The 16680-nt window shown below is 35.9% G+C and overlaps 1 protein-coding gene across 5 annotated transcripts in view; it reads right to left on the bottom strand.

The window, feature by feature from the left end:
- The window catches only part of COL14A1 (collagen type XIV alpha 1 chain), a 242324-nt gene that overhangs the window by 184026 nt on the left and 41618 nt on the right, over positions 1-16680 (bottom strand). For all 5 annotated transcript variants that reach the window (XM_067017540.1, XM_059043433.2, XM_059043430.2 and 2 more), the window contains 2 exons: positions 14166-14309; positions 9987-10076 (listed from right to left, as the gene is read on the bottom strand). In XM_067017540.1, coding sequence (XP_066873641.1) covers positions 9987-10076; positions 14166-14309 — 234 coding nt within the window. The remainder of the gene's footprint in view (positions 1-9986; positions 10077-14165; positions 14310-16680) is intronic.

The raw sequence follows: 16680 nt of genomic DNA, 5'->3' as shown, positions 1-16680 counted from the left end.
ATGAACACAGCTGCACAAATCCTCCACAAAATACTAGCAAACAGAATCCAACAGCACATTAAAAGGGCCATACACCATGATCAAGTGGGGTTTATCCCAGGAATGAAAGGTTTCTTCAATATACACAAATCAATCAATGTGATAAACTATATTAAGAAATTGAAGGAGAAAAACCATATGATCATGTCAATAGATGCAGAGAAAGCTTTTGACAAAATTCAACACCCATTTTTGATAAAAACCCTCCAAAAAGTGGGCATAGAGGGAAGTTATGTCAACATAATAAAGGCCATATATGACAACAACATCGTTCTCAATGGCAAAAAACTGAAACCATTTCCACTAAGATCAGGAACAAGACAAGGTTGCCCACTCTCACCACTCTTATTCAACATAGTTTTGGAAGTTTTAGCCAGAGCAATCAGAGAAGAAAAAGAAATAAAAGGAATACAAATTGGAAAAGAAGAAGTAAACCTGTCACTGTTTGCAGATGACAAGATACTCTACATAGAGAATCATAAAGATGCTACCAGAAAACTACTAGAGCTAATCAATGAATTTGGTAAAGTAGCAGGATACAAAAGTAATGCACAGAAATCTCTTGCATTCCTATACACTAATGATGAAAAATCTGAAAGAGAAATTGAGGAAACACTCCCATTTACCACTGCAACAAAAAGAATAAAATACCTAGGAATAAACCTACCTAGGGCGACAAAAGACCTGTATTCCTAAAACTATAAGACACTGATGAAAGAAATTAAAGATAATACAAACACATGGAGAGATATATCATGTTCTTGGATTGGAAGAATCAACATTGTGAAAATCAGTATACTACCCAAAGCAACCTACAGATTCCATGCAATCCCTACCAAATCACCAATGGCATTTTTCACTGAACTAGAACAAAAAATTTCACAATTTGTATGGAAACACAAAAGACCTCGAATATTCAAAGCAATCTTGAGGAAGAAAAAAGGAGCTGTAGGAATCAGGCTCCCTGACTTCAGACTATACTACAAGGCCACAGTAATCAAGACAGTATGGTACTGCACAAAAACAGAAATAGAGATCAGTGGAACAGGATAGAAAGCCCAGAGATAAATCCATGTGCATATGGTCACCTTATCTTTGATAAAGGAGGCAAGAATATACAATGGAGAAAAGGCAGCCTCTTCAATAAGTGGTACTGGGAAAACTGGACCGCTACATGTAAAAGAATGAAATTAGAACACCCCCTAACACCATACACAAAAATAAACTCAAAATGGGTTAAAGACCTAAATATAAGGCCAGACACTATAAAACTTAGAGGAAAACATAGGCAGGACACTCCATGACATAAATCACAGCAAGATCCTTTTTGACCCACCTCCTACAGAAATGGAAATAAGAACAAAAATAAACAAATGGGACCTAATGAAACTTAACGGCTTTTGCACAGCAAAGGAAACCATAAACAAGCCAAAAAGACAACCCTCAGAATGGGAGAAAATTTTTGCAAATGAAGCAACCGACAAAGGATTAATCTCCAAAACATACAAGCAGCTCATGCAGCTCAATATCAAAAACACAAACAGCCCAATCCAAATATGGGCAGAAGACCTAAATAGACATTTCTCCAAAAAAGAAATACAGATTGCCAACAAACACATGAAAAGCTGCTCAACATCCCTAATCATTAGAGAAATCCAAATCAAAACTACAATGAGGTATCGCCTCACACCAGTTAGAATGGCCATCATAAAAAAAATCTACAAACAATAAATGCTGGCGAGGGTAGTGGAGAAAAGGGAACCCTCTTGCACTGTTGGTGGGAATGTAAATTGATACAGCCACTATGGAGAACAGTATGGACGTTCCTCGAAAAACTAAAAATGTAACTACCATATGACCCAGCAATCCCACTACTGGGCATATACCCTGAGAAAACCATAATTCAAAAAGAGTCACGTACCACAATGTTCATTGCAGCTCTACTTACAATAGCCAGGACATGGAAGCAACCTAAGTGTCCATCGACAGATGAATGGATAAAGAAGATGTAGCACATATATACAATGGAATATTACTCAGCCATAAAAAGAAATGAAATTGAGTTATTTGTAGTGAGGTGGATGGTGTAGGGACTGTCATACAGAGTGAAGTAAGTCAGAAAGAGAAAAACAAATACAGCACGCTTAAACATATATATGGAATACAAAGAAAAAAAATGTTTCTGAAGAAGCTAGGGGCAGGACAGGAATAAAGACGCAGATGCGTAGAGAACGAACTTGAGGACACAGGAAGGGGGAGGGGGAAGGGCAAGCTGTGACAAAATGAGGGAGTGGCATGGACATATATATACTATCAAATGTAAAATAGATAGCTATTGGGAAGCAGCTGCATAGCACAGGGATATCAGCTCGTTGCTTTGTGTGAACTAGAGGGGTGGGATAGGGAGCGTGGGAGGGAGACACAAGAGGGAGGAGATATGGGGATATATGTATAGCTGATTCACTTTGTTATATAGCAGAAACTAACACACCATTGTAAAGCAATTATACTCCAATAAAGATGTTTAAAAAATATAGAGGCTTATAAAACTTTACAAATATATAAATAAAATAAAATAAAATGATAACTTCAGATATCTCTGAAAAAAAATAAAAATAAAAAAACTAAAATGAGGACATTTGAAAACTTACTTAAGGAAGAGCTATTATTTTTTTACCACTGGAAAATTCATGGGTTAAGAATGATAAAATTTGTTGGAGGCCAATAGAAGAGGTGTCAAAAATCCTTTAAAAATGTCTTATCAAGGGCTTCCCTGGTGGCACAGTGGTTGAGAGTAGCCTGCCGATGCAGGGAACACGGGTTCATGCCCCGGTCCGGGAAGATCCCACATGCCACGGAGCGGCTAGGCCCGTGAGCCATGGCCGCTGAGCCTGCGCGTCCGGAGCCTGTGCTCTGCAACAGGAGAGGCCACAGCAGTGAGAGGCTCACGTACCACAAAAAAAAAAAAAAAAAAAACTCTGTGGCACTGACTGTTCTAGACACTATATGTATTAACTCATTTAATGTTAATTGGGAGAATTCGTGTTTCAGGTAGGGGAAAAAAAACAAATGTGAGAGTAGGAGAAGTAGGATGCTTTGAAGGCCTATATATGAGAGCACATCCTATGTGATTCTTATTGGAAATACCAAAATGGACAGCTGTCTTTAGACAAGCAGTGAATTACTCAGTTCAGTGAGTAATTCTGTTCCAACATACTCAAAAGTTTTAAACATTCTAAAGCAAGGATTGGCAAACTTCTTCTGGAAAGGGCAAAACAGAAAATATTTCAGTCTTTGCAGGCCATCTGATCTCTGTTGTATCTGCTCAACTCTGATCTTGTGGGAATGCAGCTATAAGTGGTATATAAAGAAATAAGCATAGCTGTGTTCCAATAAAACCCAATTATCCATTAAGAAAACAGAGGACTGGATTGGCCCATGGGCCATAGTTTGCCAACCCTTGGAAAGAATAACTTAAGCTCATCTTATTTTTTCCTCCTAAAAATCAAAGCATTGGGACCCCCCCCCTTACCTTCTCCCTGCAGAGAAAAATAATTCATTTCAAAAAAACGCAAAGAGGGTCAGAGATGTTAATTTAAAAATCATTAAGAGGAAAAAACAAGGAAACCCTATGCTACTTTTTCTTTCTAACTCATTACAATCAAGTCCTGTATTCTTGTGCAAAACACCAAAAATAACTGGAGAAAGCTGTTTGGACAACACAGAAGAAATAGCAGTTGCTGCAGATGTGCCAGTACTATGCTCCAAGGCCAATACCACTTTTCTTTGGGAGTTGGATTTGGATTATTGAAGAAACACGTACAGTAGATGGCAAACACGGAACTAACTGCACAGCAACTTCTGTTAATGATCTTAGCTCTTTACATCTAAACTAAACTTCTAAAATATTTGAACTATGTCCAATTGTATCTGAGCCAATATCAATGTAGACTCTTATACCAAAAGACTGTAGATTGTAGGGAAAATAAAGAGTAGAGTTCAATGTGAATCATGGAAGTATCACATCTTGAAAGAAGGGCTATGGAAAGAAGTACATCAAGTGAGTCGGTTTGCAGAGCAGAAATAGAGACACAGATGTAGAGAACAAACATATGGACACCAAGGGGGGAAAGTGGCAGGTGGTGGTGGTGGTAGTGGTGGGAGGAATTGGGAGATTGGGATTGACATGTATACACCAATATGTATAAAATGGATAACTAATAAGAACCTGCTATATAAAAAATAAATAAAATAAAAATTAAAAAATTTTTTAAAAAGAAGTACATCAAGGCTTGGGTGGGGAAGACCTTTTTAAAATCTCCAGTGGGCCCCATTAACCCTCCCCCTCACTCTCCTGGGAGCCCTAATTCTGGCCTGAATTCTCACCACTGTTTACAACTTATTTCTTAAGACTATTCGCTCTTATCACCAGTGCTCTCAGAATCCTCTCTGACCCTTCATATACCTCATGGGAACCCTCACCTAAAAGAGGAAGCCACCTTTTATCTATAAAATTCCTGAAAGTTTTTGCCCTAACCCAGGTTTTCATCACTGCAGTAAATATGTTGAAACAGCCCCTAGTGAAAGCGCTCAGGAAAGCCCTCTCCATAAACATGTGTTTAGTGTGTAAAGCAAATGAACTGCTGAATGAAAGGTCCTTCTGAAGATGTCCGTGAGGATTTATCAGAACATATATTAACGTTACTCTCACTTTTCACTGTTCTTTTCCCTGTGTTCAATTCACTTCACTCAAACCTATGTTTTAGAAGAGCAAGAGGAAGGTGCATCAGGGAAAAGAAAGGAGAACTGAGGACATTTTAGGAATATCTAGTTATAGCTAAATTCTGGATCAAACTCTAATCCGTGGATGGAAGATAGGTTTCACCTTGAGTGCCATTCTTTAAGCACTGCCTGGCAAAGAATGCTAAGCCAAAACTCAGCCAAGAACTTACACGTAAAATCCTCCATAAAAGTATTTAGAAATTAAAAAAAAAAAAAACAAACACAGGGAAAGTAAATCAGAAATTAATGAGTTTGGTTATTTAAAGTTGGTGAGTAAAGCTGGGTGGAAGAAATAGGGGAAGTCATACTTCTTTTGAGTATTTCCCTTTTGTATACTGTTTAACTTTTGGAACCACATTAATGTTTTCTGTACTCACAGATTAACCTGACTGTATTAAAAATGAATAACAAAACCACAGTGAACAGGGAAGAAAAGAACTAACCCAAGATCCTTTTGAACACAGATATTTTATTATATACCCCACACTAAAGGCAAATATCGAACTCTAGTCAACAGACTTTTTGCTAAGTGTATAAATTAGCAAGTTTGAAACTATTTCTATGATTGAGTATATAAGTAGATGCATTTAAGATATCAGGGGTCATGTTACCCAACTCTTTTGAAGAGAGAGTTGTAAATATGGAAAAAGAAATGCTAGAATAAACCCTGTGGTATGGATAGATGATAGAAACAAGGTACAATAAGATAGAGGATAGAAAGATAGATAGATAGATAAATAGATAATGGACTGTGTGTGTGTGTGTGTGTATTCTCAGATAAGAGGGCCCAGAAGCATAAACACATCTAGTAACCACATTTTGGTATCTAAATACCATTCTCCATGAAAAAAACCCAACTCCTTGAAGAAGTGGTTGATTTCAGGACAGGGCACAAAAACTACAAGAGGAGCCTGGAATGCAAGGTTTGTGCCAGAAAGCAAGGAAGAGCTTCAAGAATGATGAGGATATATTAAAAGGGCATAGGAGACACCTTGAAATAGCTCCCACTGAGCAGTTCTGGAAGAATTTGGGCATCAAAATACATGATAGTAATGGATTATAATCCATCACATGAAATAAAAATTCATAAAAATTATAGAAATAAATAAATATGGGAGAAGGAAAAGATATCCCTTACAGTAGAATGCCACCTAATAAATGGAGAATGAACAATGAAGTTAGGAAAATTATCATTTCAGAAACTTTATAGTAGCAACTGACTCAGGCAAGAATCATCAATGGATGTTAAAATAAGTGGGTAAAATGGTAATAAGAAAAACAATATTTACATAGTATCATATGAATTTGTAACATTGACAAGCTTGAGCATCCCCAAATAAGACATTAACATAAAATGGTTCCAATTTGGTAGCAACCAAGGGGCACAGGATGTGCTCACTCCTAAACCATGCTGTGAAGAATTCCCACAAAAGAGCTCACAAATCAAAGTGACATGTCAAACAAGAAAACAAGCACCATGAATGAAAACCAGTAAAGAAAAGAAAAGAAAAACATTTACCCCTAAAATACTTTAGCTAATATAATTATTACGTTCAGAATATAAAATAAACATGATTAAGACAGCAGAATAATTTTTTAAAAAAACACTAAAATGGAACAATGTACCAGATAAATTTCTAGCAAAATTTTCAAAAAATCAAATATAAAATATAATTTCTAGAAATAACAGATTTACTCATTAAAAGGGGCAGGCTAAAAAGCAGATTAGAAAGAGATAAAAGGGTAATTAGTATACTAATAGAAAGATAAAGGAAATTACCCAAAATGTCATTGATAAAATCAAAGAGATAGAAAATGCGAAAGTTAAGAGACATAGATCATCAAAAAAGACTATGATAAATATAATTTGAATACAGAGAGAGAAAGAGAGAAGAGAGAAAGAAATAGGTAACTGAGAAAAAGAATATGTGAAGAGCTAAAGGTTGAGAATCAGTGAAAGTTATAAATCCTGATTCTGGGAGCACAAAGAGATCTATAACAAGACTTATTGTAGTGATACAACAGAACACCAAAGAAAAAAAACAGAAAGCCTGAAAAGCATCTGGAGAGAAAAGAGAGATTACCTGAAAAGGAATAAAGTTTAGACTGTCAACAGACTTGTCTTAAACGAGAGCGAAAAGAGAATGAACTATCTTCTAAATGATTAGAGACAACAACTTTCAACCTGGTACCCAGCTAGTCTTTCAAAACTGAGGGTGGGCTACAGATATTTTTGTGTGAATAAAGTTAAGTGTACCACCACAGATCTTCTCTAAAGGAAACTGAACACATGCAGAAAATCTGAGATGCAAGATGGAATAATGAGCAAAGAAATTTATAAACATGGGAAGTTCTAGACAAACAATGACTGTTAAAATTATAATTACTATAAATATTACACCTTCATGAGGCAAAAATCTTAAAATTAATGTATTTGTTATGAATTATGTAAAAGATAGAGGGTAGATAATTGAAGTTAAAGTACTATAAGATTTTGTATTGGTTGGGAAATGGTAAATATACTGATTAGTTTTAGAGTTTGGTTTTGTATGCACACTAAAAATTTAATTATAATCATACAGAAAACAAAAACACAAAATGATTAAACACCTGCTAGTTCAGTAGAGGGGAAAATGTATTTTTTTTAAAAAAGTGATCAATTTTAAGTAAATAAGGCATACAAGGGGGAAATGTAGCATAATAGGAAGCAGAAAATAAATGGCAAATCCAAAATGTAAGTGGAATACAGACACCAATTAAAATACAGAGATTGTAAGATGATTTTTTAAAATCCAACTAAATGCTCTTTATAAGATTTACTCACCTTGAGCCTGAGAACACAAACAGGGTGAAACTTAAAGGGCAGAGAATCAATATATTATGTGACTATTAAACAAAAGAAGTCAAATATTGAATTACTAAGAATAAAGAAAATTTTTACAAAATAAAAAGAATTATTCACTAGGACAATATAACAACTCTTATTTTACATGAACTTAGCCTCTAATTAAAGCAAAATTGCCAGTTACAAAGAGAAATGGACAAATCTCCCAGACACAGAGATTAAAATTTTTCTCAAGAACATATGCGATGGTTAAAAAAAATTGACCACATTTAAACAGTAAGTCTTAACAAATTTTTTAAAGATATTGGTACTACAATGCAATTGTTAGACACCAACAACAAATACATATCTCTGTACATATTACAAAATCTCTGTATGTTTAGAAATTAAATAATATATTTCTAAATAATTTGTGGATCAAAATAGAAAGTCTAGTAGAAATTAGAAATTATATAGCATGAGCTATATAAAAATAATACTACATATCAAAATCTATGTGATACAGCTAAAGCAGTACTTGGATATTTGTAGCCTTAAAAAAATGCATATAATAGAAAAGGAGAAATACTGAAAATTAATGAGATAAGCATTCAATTCAGGAAGTTAGAAAAAGAAAAACATAATAAGGAAAGAATATTATATATAAAAACATATAAAATAATAAGATACCATAGACAAGATGAACAAGGTTGAAGATATGCACACATTATAATTGAATAATTCAATATCTAGGTGTATATGCTAGAGAAATTCTACCACAGTACAGAAGGCAACATAAATAATAATACTTATAGCAATTTCTTTTAATAGCAATTTTGTAATAGCAAAATACTGGGAACATCAGAGTAGAAGAGTTAAATATATTGGGTTATATTTATCCAATGGAATTCTACACAACAAAGATGAATAAATTGCCTCACATAAGTCAACATGGATAATTCAAAAAATCTAATATTTTGTGAAAAAAAAAAGCAAGCTGCAAAGTATACATAGATTTTGATTAAATGTATACAAAATTTAAGATATGAATTCATAATGAAAATATGGTTTCAGGATTCATATATTTATGTAGTAAAATAATAAAGACACATATTGGAATGATAAACACTGAATTCAAATACTGGCAGCCTCTTAGAAGGGGGGGAAAAGGAATATGCAGGGATATATAGGGAGTTCCAACTGTGCTGTTTATATTTATCTTCTTAACTGGATAAAGTTGTTTATTACTTATTTTTATACTTTTTATATACCTGATATATTTAACTATAAATCATAATAATATAGTTAATATAAATATAAAATTATAAATTATTAGAAGAAATAGGAAAACTTTGAAACTGAGAATTTCAAATATTGGAAAGAGTGCACGTTTTAAGAATAAATTATGTAAAAAATTGCGTCAGTTCGGTAGACTATCAAAATTGTAAAATCTGCATATCCTTTAACCCTGCAATTTCATTTTTAGAAGTATGTAGTTTTTGCAATGTGTTCGTAAAGTTTTAAAATTAAACAGCGAGGGGCTTCCCTGGTGGCGCAGTGGTTGAGAGTCCGCCTGCCGATGCAGGAGACACGGGTTCGTGCCCTGGTCCGGGAGGATCCCACATGCCGCGGAGCGACTGAGCCCGTGAGCCATGGCCGCTGGGCCTGCGCGTCCGGAGCCTGTGCTCCGCAACGGGAGAGGCCACAACAGTGAGAGGCCCGCATACCGCAAAAAAAAAAAAAAATAAATAAAAATAAAATTAAACAGCGAGATGAAGAAGGAAGGAGATGAAGAAGGAAGAAAGGTAGGTAGGTCACGAGACTATGGGGGGCCTTGAAAGTCTTGATAAGGATCTGGTCTCCATCCTAAGAGCAGTGGAAAGCCATTGAAGGGGTTTTAAGGTGTGAGGCGGGGGTTGGGGGGGTGGTACGTGGAGCGTAGAGTCGGATTTGTTTTGCAAAGATCACTCTAACTTCTGGGCAGAGAACAAATTGAGATCTTGCTAAATAATACTGCACACCAGGAAAGAAAGGGGAGCTTAGCAGAGTATTGGCAATAGACATGGAAAGAAATGAACAGATTCTGTCAGTATTTCAATAGAAAATAAATTCACTAGAACTTAGTGATGTATTAAATATGGAAAAGTAAGGGAGAGGGAAGTGTTGACAGTTACTATGTGTGAGGAAGGAAGGAGGAAATGAGGTGGGGCTGAGGGAGATTTTCATATTAGATCTGTACTCCTCTGATGGGACCAATGGCCAAGGATGTATGTATTGCCTGTGTTCTTAAGACAACTCAATCCCCCAAATAAGCAAATTAAAAAAAAAAAAAAAATCTGACCTTCTTCTGGTACAGATGGTTTTTTCTCATTTCCTTTGTCCAAAACCTTGACTCTGGGTTTTGGTTCCTTCCTTTTTTCTAGATCTTTAACTGGAAAAAAAGTAAAAATACAGCAACATATTAGGTTAAAGTCTAAAAGAAAATATTCAATGAATTTTTACTAAAACCCTTGCAAGTATTGAAAGTTTTAAGTAGAAATTAGCTCCATGGTAGAATCTCATTTCAAAAGATTGGAGCTGCTGTTTTTTCCAATTTTGTCATGGGAATGTGTGGAAATCACAGAATTACTTTGGTAGAGTATTCACTATGGGCAGATGTATCAAATAAATTTAACCCTTCATAATTGTTATAAAATCACAAGATTAGCCCCATTTCAGACATGAGGGAATGAAGGACCAACAGGCTAAGGAGCTAAGACTTATCTCATAAAACCAGAAAGTGTTGGCACAGGATTCAAGCCACGTCTTCAGGTTTCTGGAAGGCCTGCGAGCTGACCCCTGTTCTAGAAAGATCTTAGCCATGAATATACTTATTTGGAGTTGGTCTATCTGCAATAGAAGATAGGGAACTCCATGATAATTTCCTTTCAAACTTAAAAAAATGTTTCCCTACGAATAAATAGTAGTATTTCTTTGTTACTTTCATTATGAAATATTCAGGGACCCAGAATGACCCTTGGTCCTTTAATACATTCATTCCTATGTACTCCAATAGCTTTACTTTTCACTCCTCAGCAGTTTCCCTGCTATTGCTTGGCACCTGAAGTTGTCCTGAGTCATCGCTAAATGGCAGTGTCATCTGCACAAATAAAATTCCCTGTGAAAAGGAGGAAGTGATCCCATGGCAAAATATTTCATTTAATTATTGCACTCACTTCATGGAAATCTGCAAACTTATTAGAGGGTTGGCTCTGTAGGGTAATCAATGATTTCCTTTGAACCATCCTTCTTGCCTTCTTAGAGTATTATTCCATGAATACTGTCTTTATCATCTCTTCCTCCTCCTTCTCTTCTTTTTACTGGCTTCCACCCCTTTGCTAAAAGGGTTTGAGACTTGCCATCTGCCAAGGCCGGGTTGCTCTAGTTCTATGATTCCTTTATAGAAACCTTCCTTGGCTTTCTGGTACTTAGAGATTAAATTCCATGATTAAAAACAATAATAAGTACAAGATGCCTTAATCCTGCTATTTCCACTGATCTTCTCATTTTCTAAATCCATTTTTTTAGACCACATCTTCTGACGTCTTTATAAGACTTGGCCACTTTGGAACACCTCTTCCTTTAAATTCTTTTATTTCTCAGTTTATAAAAAAGCATTATCCTGGCTGTTCTCATATTCCTCTGACCCCTCCTTTACATTCTCATTCTTTGGAACATTTTTCTGCATCCATTCCTGAAACACAGTCATAAACTACATTTGCCTTGCATCCCTGTACACCCCGCCTACAACTGTATCATCCCACAGTTTTAATTCTCACCCTTCCGTAGATAACTTCCAAATCTACATCTTCAACCCCACCCACACATAGGCCATGACCTCAAATTGCTTTCATTCTGTAAAAGAAAATAAGTCTGCAACTCTAGTGTGAGGAAAGTTGTGCTAAAAGTAGAAATAGATCTGGGAAAGGATAACTGCAGAGGTGGAGACTCTGGGAAACTTCACCAGGAAGGGGACATTTGGGCCAAACTTTAATAAATGAGCAAGATTTTGCAGGCAGAGATTAGCAAAATATAGTCCCAAAGAGAAAAATAGTGGCCAAAAATAAAGTTTGCCAAAATAGGGCCAAAATCCATTCTACAGATGAACAAGAAAAAAACAAACAAAAAAACAGTCACTTTGAATTGGGCCACTAGGTCACATACAAGATGTAACACATGTCATGCCAAGCTTCTGTCCTCCTCACGCAGGAGGCAAAATCAATTAGAAAACAGACTGGCAAGAGTAAAGTGGTATTAATCATAACAACAAAAGCAACCATGCCCCTACTATGTGCTGACATGAGTTAATCCACACAGTAATAGGCACAAACCATCACCCCATTTGCCCATGAGGAAACTGAGGCTAGAAGTTAAGTTGCTTGGCCAAATACACACACCAGATTTGGAATCGTAACAGTTCAGACATGCCTTTCTGCCTTCAAAATCCAAAGATTGTTCCTTATGTTTCCCTGTGTTGAAGATGGACTTTTGAAAAATTCAAATCCCTACACTAACTGCGAACCTATATCCACAGGATTTGTCTAGATCATTATTTTCCTGGATCCAAGCATGAAAGGTTTCCAGGGAGGGGAGACCAGGCTTTAGCTCCATCTCACAGGGAACAAAAACATAACTGAAATGCAAAATGGAAAAGGAAACCATCCAAACAAAGTTATTTTAATTTCATTCTTATAAAGTGTTATTTGGGAAGAACTAAGACCTCTATTCTGCCAATAAAAATAACATAGCTAAAAAATATATATGCATCCATATAATTTATCTAACTAACAAGTTGGACTGTTTCACTAAGACTATGTCAGCAGAGCTAAGCAAACTGGAAACAAATGCATTTCCTTTTAAATGTTTTGAGTAAATAACTGTTGGCAAAGTTTTAAGGCTACCTGTGTTTCTTATGCTGCTAGTCGTGGAATATTTGCAATAATCAAATCACACAAAAGCTTAAGACTAAAGTGAAATGAATTGTTTCTCCTTGGCCTTTTTACTGATTCTCACAAACTTTAAGGAAAGTTATTTCCCTTACTCATGTAGGAATGCCAGAGGCCAGACACTGAAGCACAGTGCCAATAAAATAAGACAGAAGGCTGATTTATATTGAAAATAACATAAAACCCTTTCCCAGAGCTTCCAGACACTGTGAATCTCAAAAGAATGCAACATTTAAAACATCTGTATGTCCTGCTGACAGGTGGATTCACCAAATGTTTCTTTGTTCAGAAGTTTCAAGAGGTAGCGGGTTAACAAAGTTGTTGTTTTTTTTTTTTAATTTAAGAAAAATCACAAAATGTGTCTCATAAAACATTACCTAGAAGAGAAAGATAAAAAGGAAGGGAGGGATAGAAAAATCCAGATAGAACATTGCTGTATATAGAGTTCTAGAACCCACAGCCTCCCCAATTTATGGATTAACCCTTTAAAAAGCTATTGTTATTTGAAATGATGTGTAGGATTTACTTCAAAATAATATGAGAGAGGGGAGTATGGGGGTATAAATGAAACAAGTGTGACCATGAATGGTTAATTGTTGAAGCAACTAAAGGATATTTAGGGGTTTATTTTATGAATCTGCTGATTTTTTGTTATGTTTAAAATTGTCCTTAATAAGGGGCTGGGATTTTTAAAGAGTCTACCTTAACAATGAAGTAACACAGAAAGTTAACCAGGACAGACCTCTTCTGTTTGTATTCCTGATACACAAAACTCTGCCCTCCAATTAGATAGGTCACCTCCAGGAAGAGGGAGTTGCTGTAGCCTCTGGTCACTAGAATATAAGGTCCATGGGGGCAGGGATTTGTCATATTCCCAGGGCCTAGAATAGGGCCTCACACTTAGTAGCCATGCAATGTACACTTGTTAAGTGAAGGAAAAAAAAAAAAAAAAAGAATGAGTTAATGAATAAATATTTCCTGAAAGGCAAAAGAATCAGGGTCTTTGTGGACAACTTTTAAATTCAACATAAGGAAAAGCTTTCTAATGGAACATCACAGACACAGATGGGGCTGCCTCAGAGTTTTCTCTCCTGCTTAGAATGTCTCTGTATGTCAAGTCTTTGCCCAACTTACTATTTGAGAACTGGCTCAAATATGAAGACACTACCATCCATTCTCTTCCTAGACCATTATGGGGGCAGAGAGAGAACCTCCCTTCACAGAATCCTGAAAGTATTTATTGAGCAGCTATTATGTGCTCAGTGGGCTCAGTGGGCAGTGTCAGGGAGAGCATTTAAGAACTGAAACCTTTTTAAAGAATAAGTAGGAGCAACATGAAATGGGTAAAGGAAGGGACAGAGAATATTACAGATAAAAGGAACTCACAGAAGATTATACTAAATGTCTTTTAAGATCTTTTCAAATCTAAACAATCTAGGATTTTAACCTGTTATCAATACAATATTTACCACAGACTCAAACTCAGAGATGGGACAGAGTCCCATGGCAGCACTTTATGATCTGTAAATACATACTTCTGAATTGACCTTGGGCTGGCTTGCTTTCTTTGTCTTTATTGTATGCTATAATTTGAACTGTGTAATTCTGGTCTGGCATAAGACCTTGAATAATTGCTTTAGTTGCAGAGTTCTGGAGATTCAATTGATTGGTTTTTCCACCTATAATAAAACAGAAACATAAATCAGTTCTAAGAAGTGGGTTAACTGTGTACATTAAGAAATTTTATTAACCAGAAATCAAGATTTTAAACGTGAAGACATTCAAAAATATGTATAATGGTATTACATAATACTAATTTTAGCACACTATTCATTCTCATTTTCAGTTTTGCATTAGACAAACGGTTGTCTAAATTAGATAAAAACACATTTGCAAATATCTTTCATCATAACACACTGTTGCTTTTTATTTTTAAAATCTTTATTGGAGCATAATTGCTTTACAATGGTGTGTTAATTTCTGCTTTACAATGAAGTCAATCAGCTATACAGATACATATATCCCCATATCTCTTCCCTCTTGTGTCTCCCTCCCTCCCACTCTCCCTATCCCACCCCTCTAGGTGGTCACAAAGCACTCAGCTGATCTCCCTGTGCTATGTGACTGCTTCCCACTAGCTATCTGTTTTACATTTGGTAGTGTATATATATCCATGCCATTCTCTCACTTCGTCCCAGCTTACCCTTCCCCCTCCCCATGTCCTCAAGTCCATTCTCTAGTAGGTCTGAGTCTTTATTCCCGTCCTGCTCCTAGGTTTTTCATGACCTTTTTTAAAAAAATTCCATATATATGTGTTAGCATACAGTATTTGTTTTTCTCTTTCTGACTTACTTCACTCTGTATGACAGACTCTAGGTCCATCCACCTCACTACAAATAACTCAATTTCATTTCTTTTTATGGCTGAGTAATATTCCATTGTATATATGTGCCACATTTTCTTTATCCATTCATCTGTTGATGGACACTTAGGTTGCTCCATGTCCTGGCTATTGTAAGTAGAGCTTCAATGAACATTTTGGTACATGACTCTTTTTGAATTATGGTTTTCTCAGGGTATATGCCCAGCAGTGGGATTGCTGGGTTGTATGGTGGTTCTACTTGTACTTTTTTAAGGAACCTCCATACTGTTCTTCATAGTAGCTGTATCAATTTACATTCCCACCAACAGTGCAAGAGGGTTCCCTTTTCTCCACTACCCTCTCCAGCATTAATTGTTTGTAGATTTTTTGATGATGGCCATTCTGACAGGTGTGAGATGATATCTCATTGTAGTCTTGATTTGCATTTCTCTAATGATTAGTGATGTTGAGCATTCTTTCATGTGTTTGTTGGCAATCTGTGTATCTTCTTGGAGAAATGTTTGCTGTGGCTAGGACTTCCAAAACTATGTTGAATAATAGTGGTGAGAGTGTACATCCTTGTCTTGTTCCTGATCTTAGGGGAAATGCTTTCAGCTTTTGAACATTGAGAATGATGTTTGCTGTGGGTTTGTCATAAAGGGCCTTTATTATGTTGAAGTAGGTTCCCTCTAAGCCTATTCTCTGGAGAGTTTTTAACATAAACAGGTGTTGAATTTTATCAACAGCTTTTTCTGCATCGATTGAGATGATCATATGGTTTTTATTCTTCAATTTGTTAATATAGTGTATCACATTGATTGATTTGTGTATATTGAAGAATCCTTGCATCCCTGGGATAAATCCCACTTGATATGCTGTAAGACCCTTTAATGTGTTGTTGGATTCTGTTTGCTAGTAGTTTGTTGAGGATTTTTGCATCTATGTTCATCAGTGATATTGGTCTGTAGTTTTCTTTCTTTGTGACATCTTTGTCTGGTTTTGCTATCAGGGTAATGGTGGCCTCGTAGAATGAGTTTGGGAGTGTTCCTCCCTCTGCGATATTTTGGAAGAGTTTGAGAAAGACAGTTGTTAGCTCTTCTCTAAATGTTTGATAGAATTCGCCTGTGAGGCCATCTGGTCCTGGGATTTTGTTTGTTGGAAGATTTTTAATCACAGTCTCAATTACATTGCTTGTGATTGGTCGGTTTACATTTTCTATTTCTACCTGGTTCAGTCTTGGGAGGTTATGCTTTCTTAGAATGTGTCCATTTCTTCCAGGTTGTCCATTTTATTGGCATATAGTTGCTTAGAGTAATCTCTCATGATCCTTTGTATTTCTGCAGTGTCACTTGTTACTTCTCCATTTTCATTTCTAATTCTATTGATTTGAGTCTTCTTTTTTTTTTTGATGAGTCTAGCTAATGGTTTATCAATTTTGTTTATCTTCCCAAAGAAACAGCTTTTAGTTGTATTGATCTTTGCTATTGTATTCTTTGTTTCTATTTCATTTATTTCTGCTCTGCTCTTTATGATTTCTTTCCTTCTGCTAACTTTGGGTTTTGTTTGTTCTTCTTTCTCTAGTTCCTTTACGTGTAAGATTAGATTGTTTACTTGAGATGTTTCTTGTTTCTTGAGATAGGCTTGTATTGCTATAAACTTCCCTCTTGGAACTGCTTTTACTGCATCCC

The sequence above is a fragment of the Kogia breviceps genome, chromosome 17 (genome assembly GCF_026419965.1).
Source record: "Kogia breviceps isolate mKogBre1 chromosome 17, mKogBre1 haplotype 1, whole genome shotgun sequence".
Lineage (NCBI taxonomy): Eukaryota > Metazoa > Chordata > Mammalia > Artiodactyla > Physeteridae > Kogia > Kogia breviceps.
Note: the sequence above shows the minus strand (reverse complement) of the source record. Positions and strands in the feature narration are given on the sequence as shown.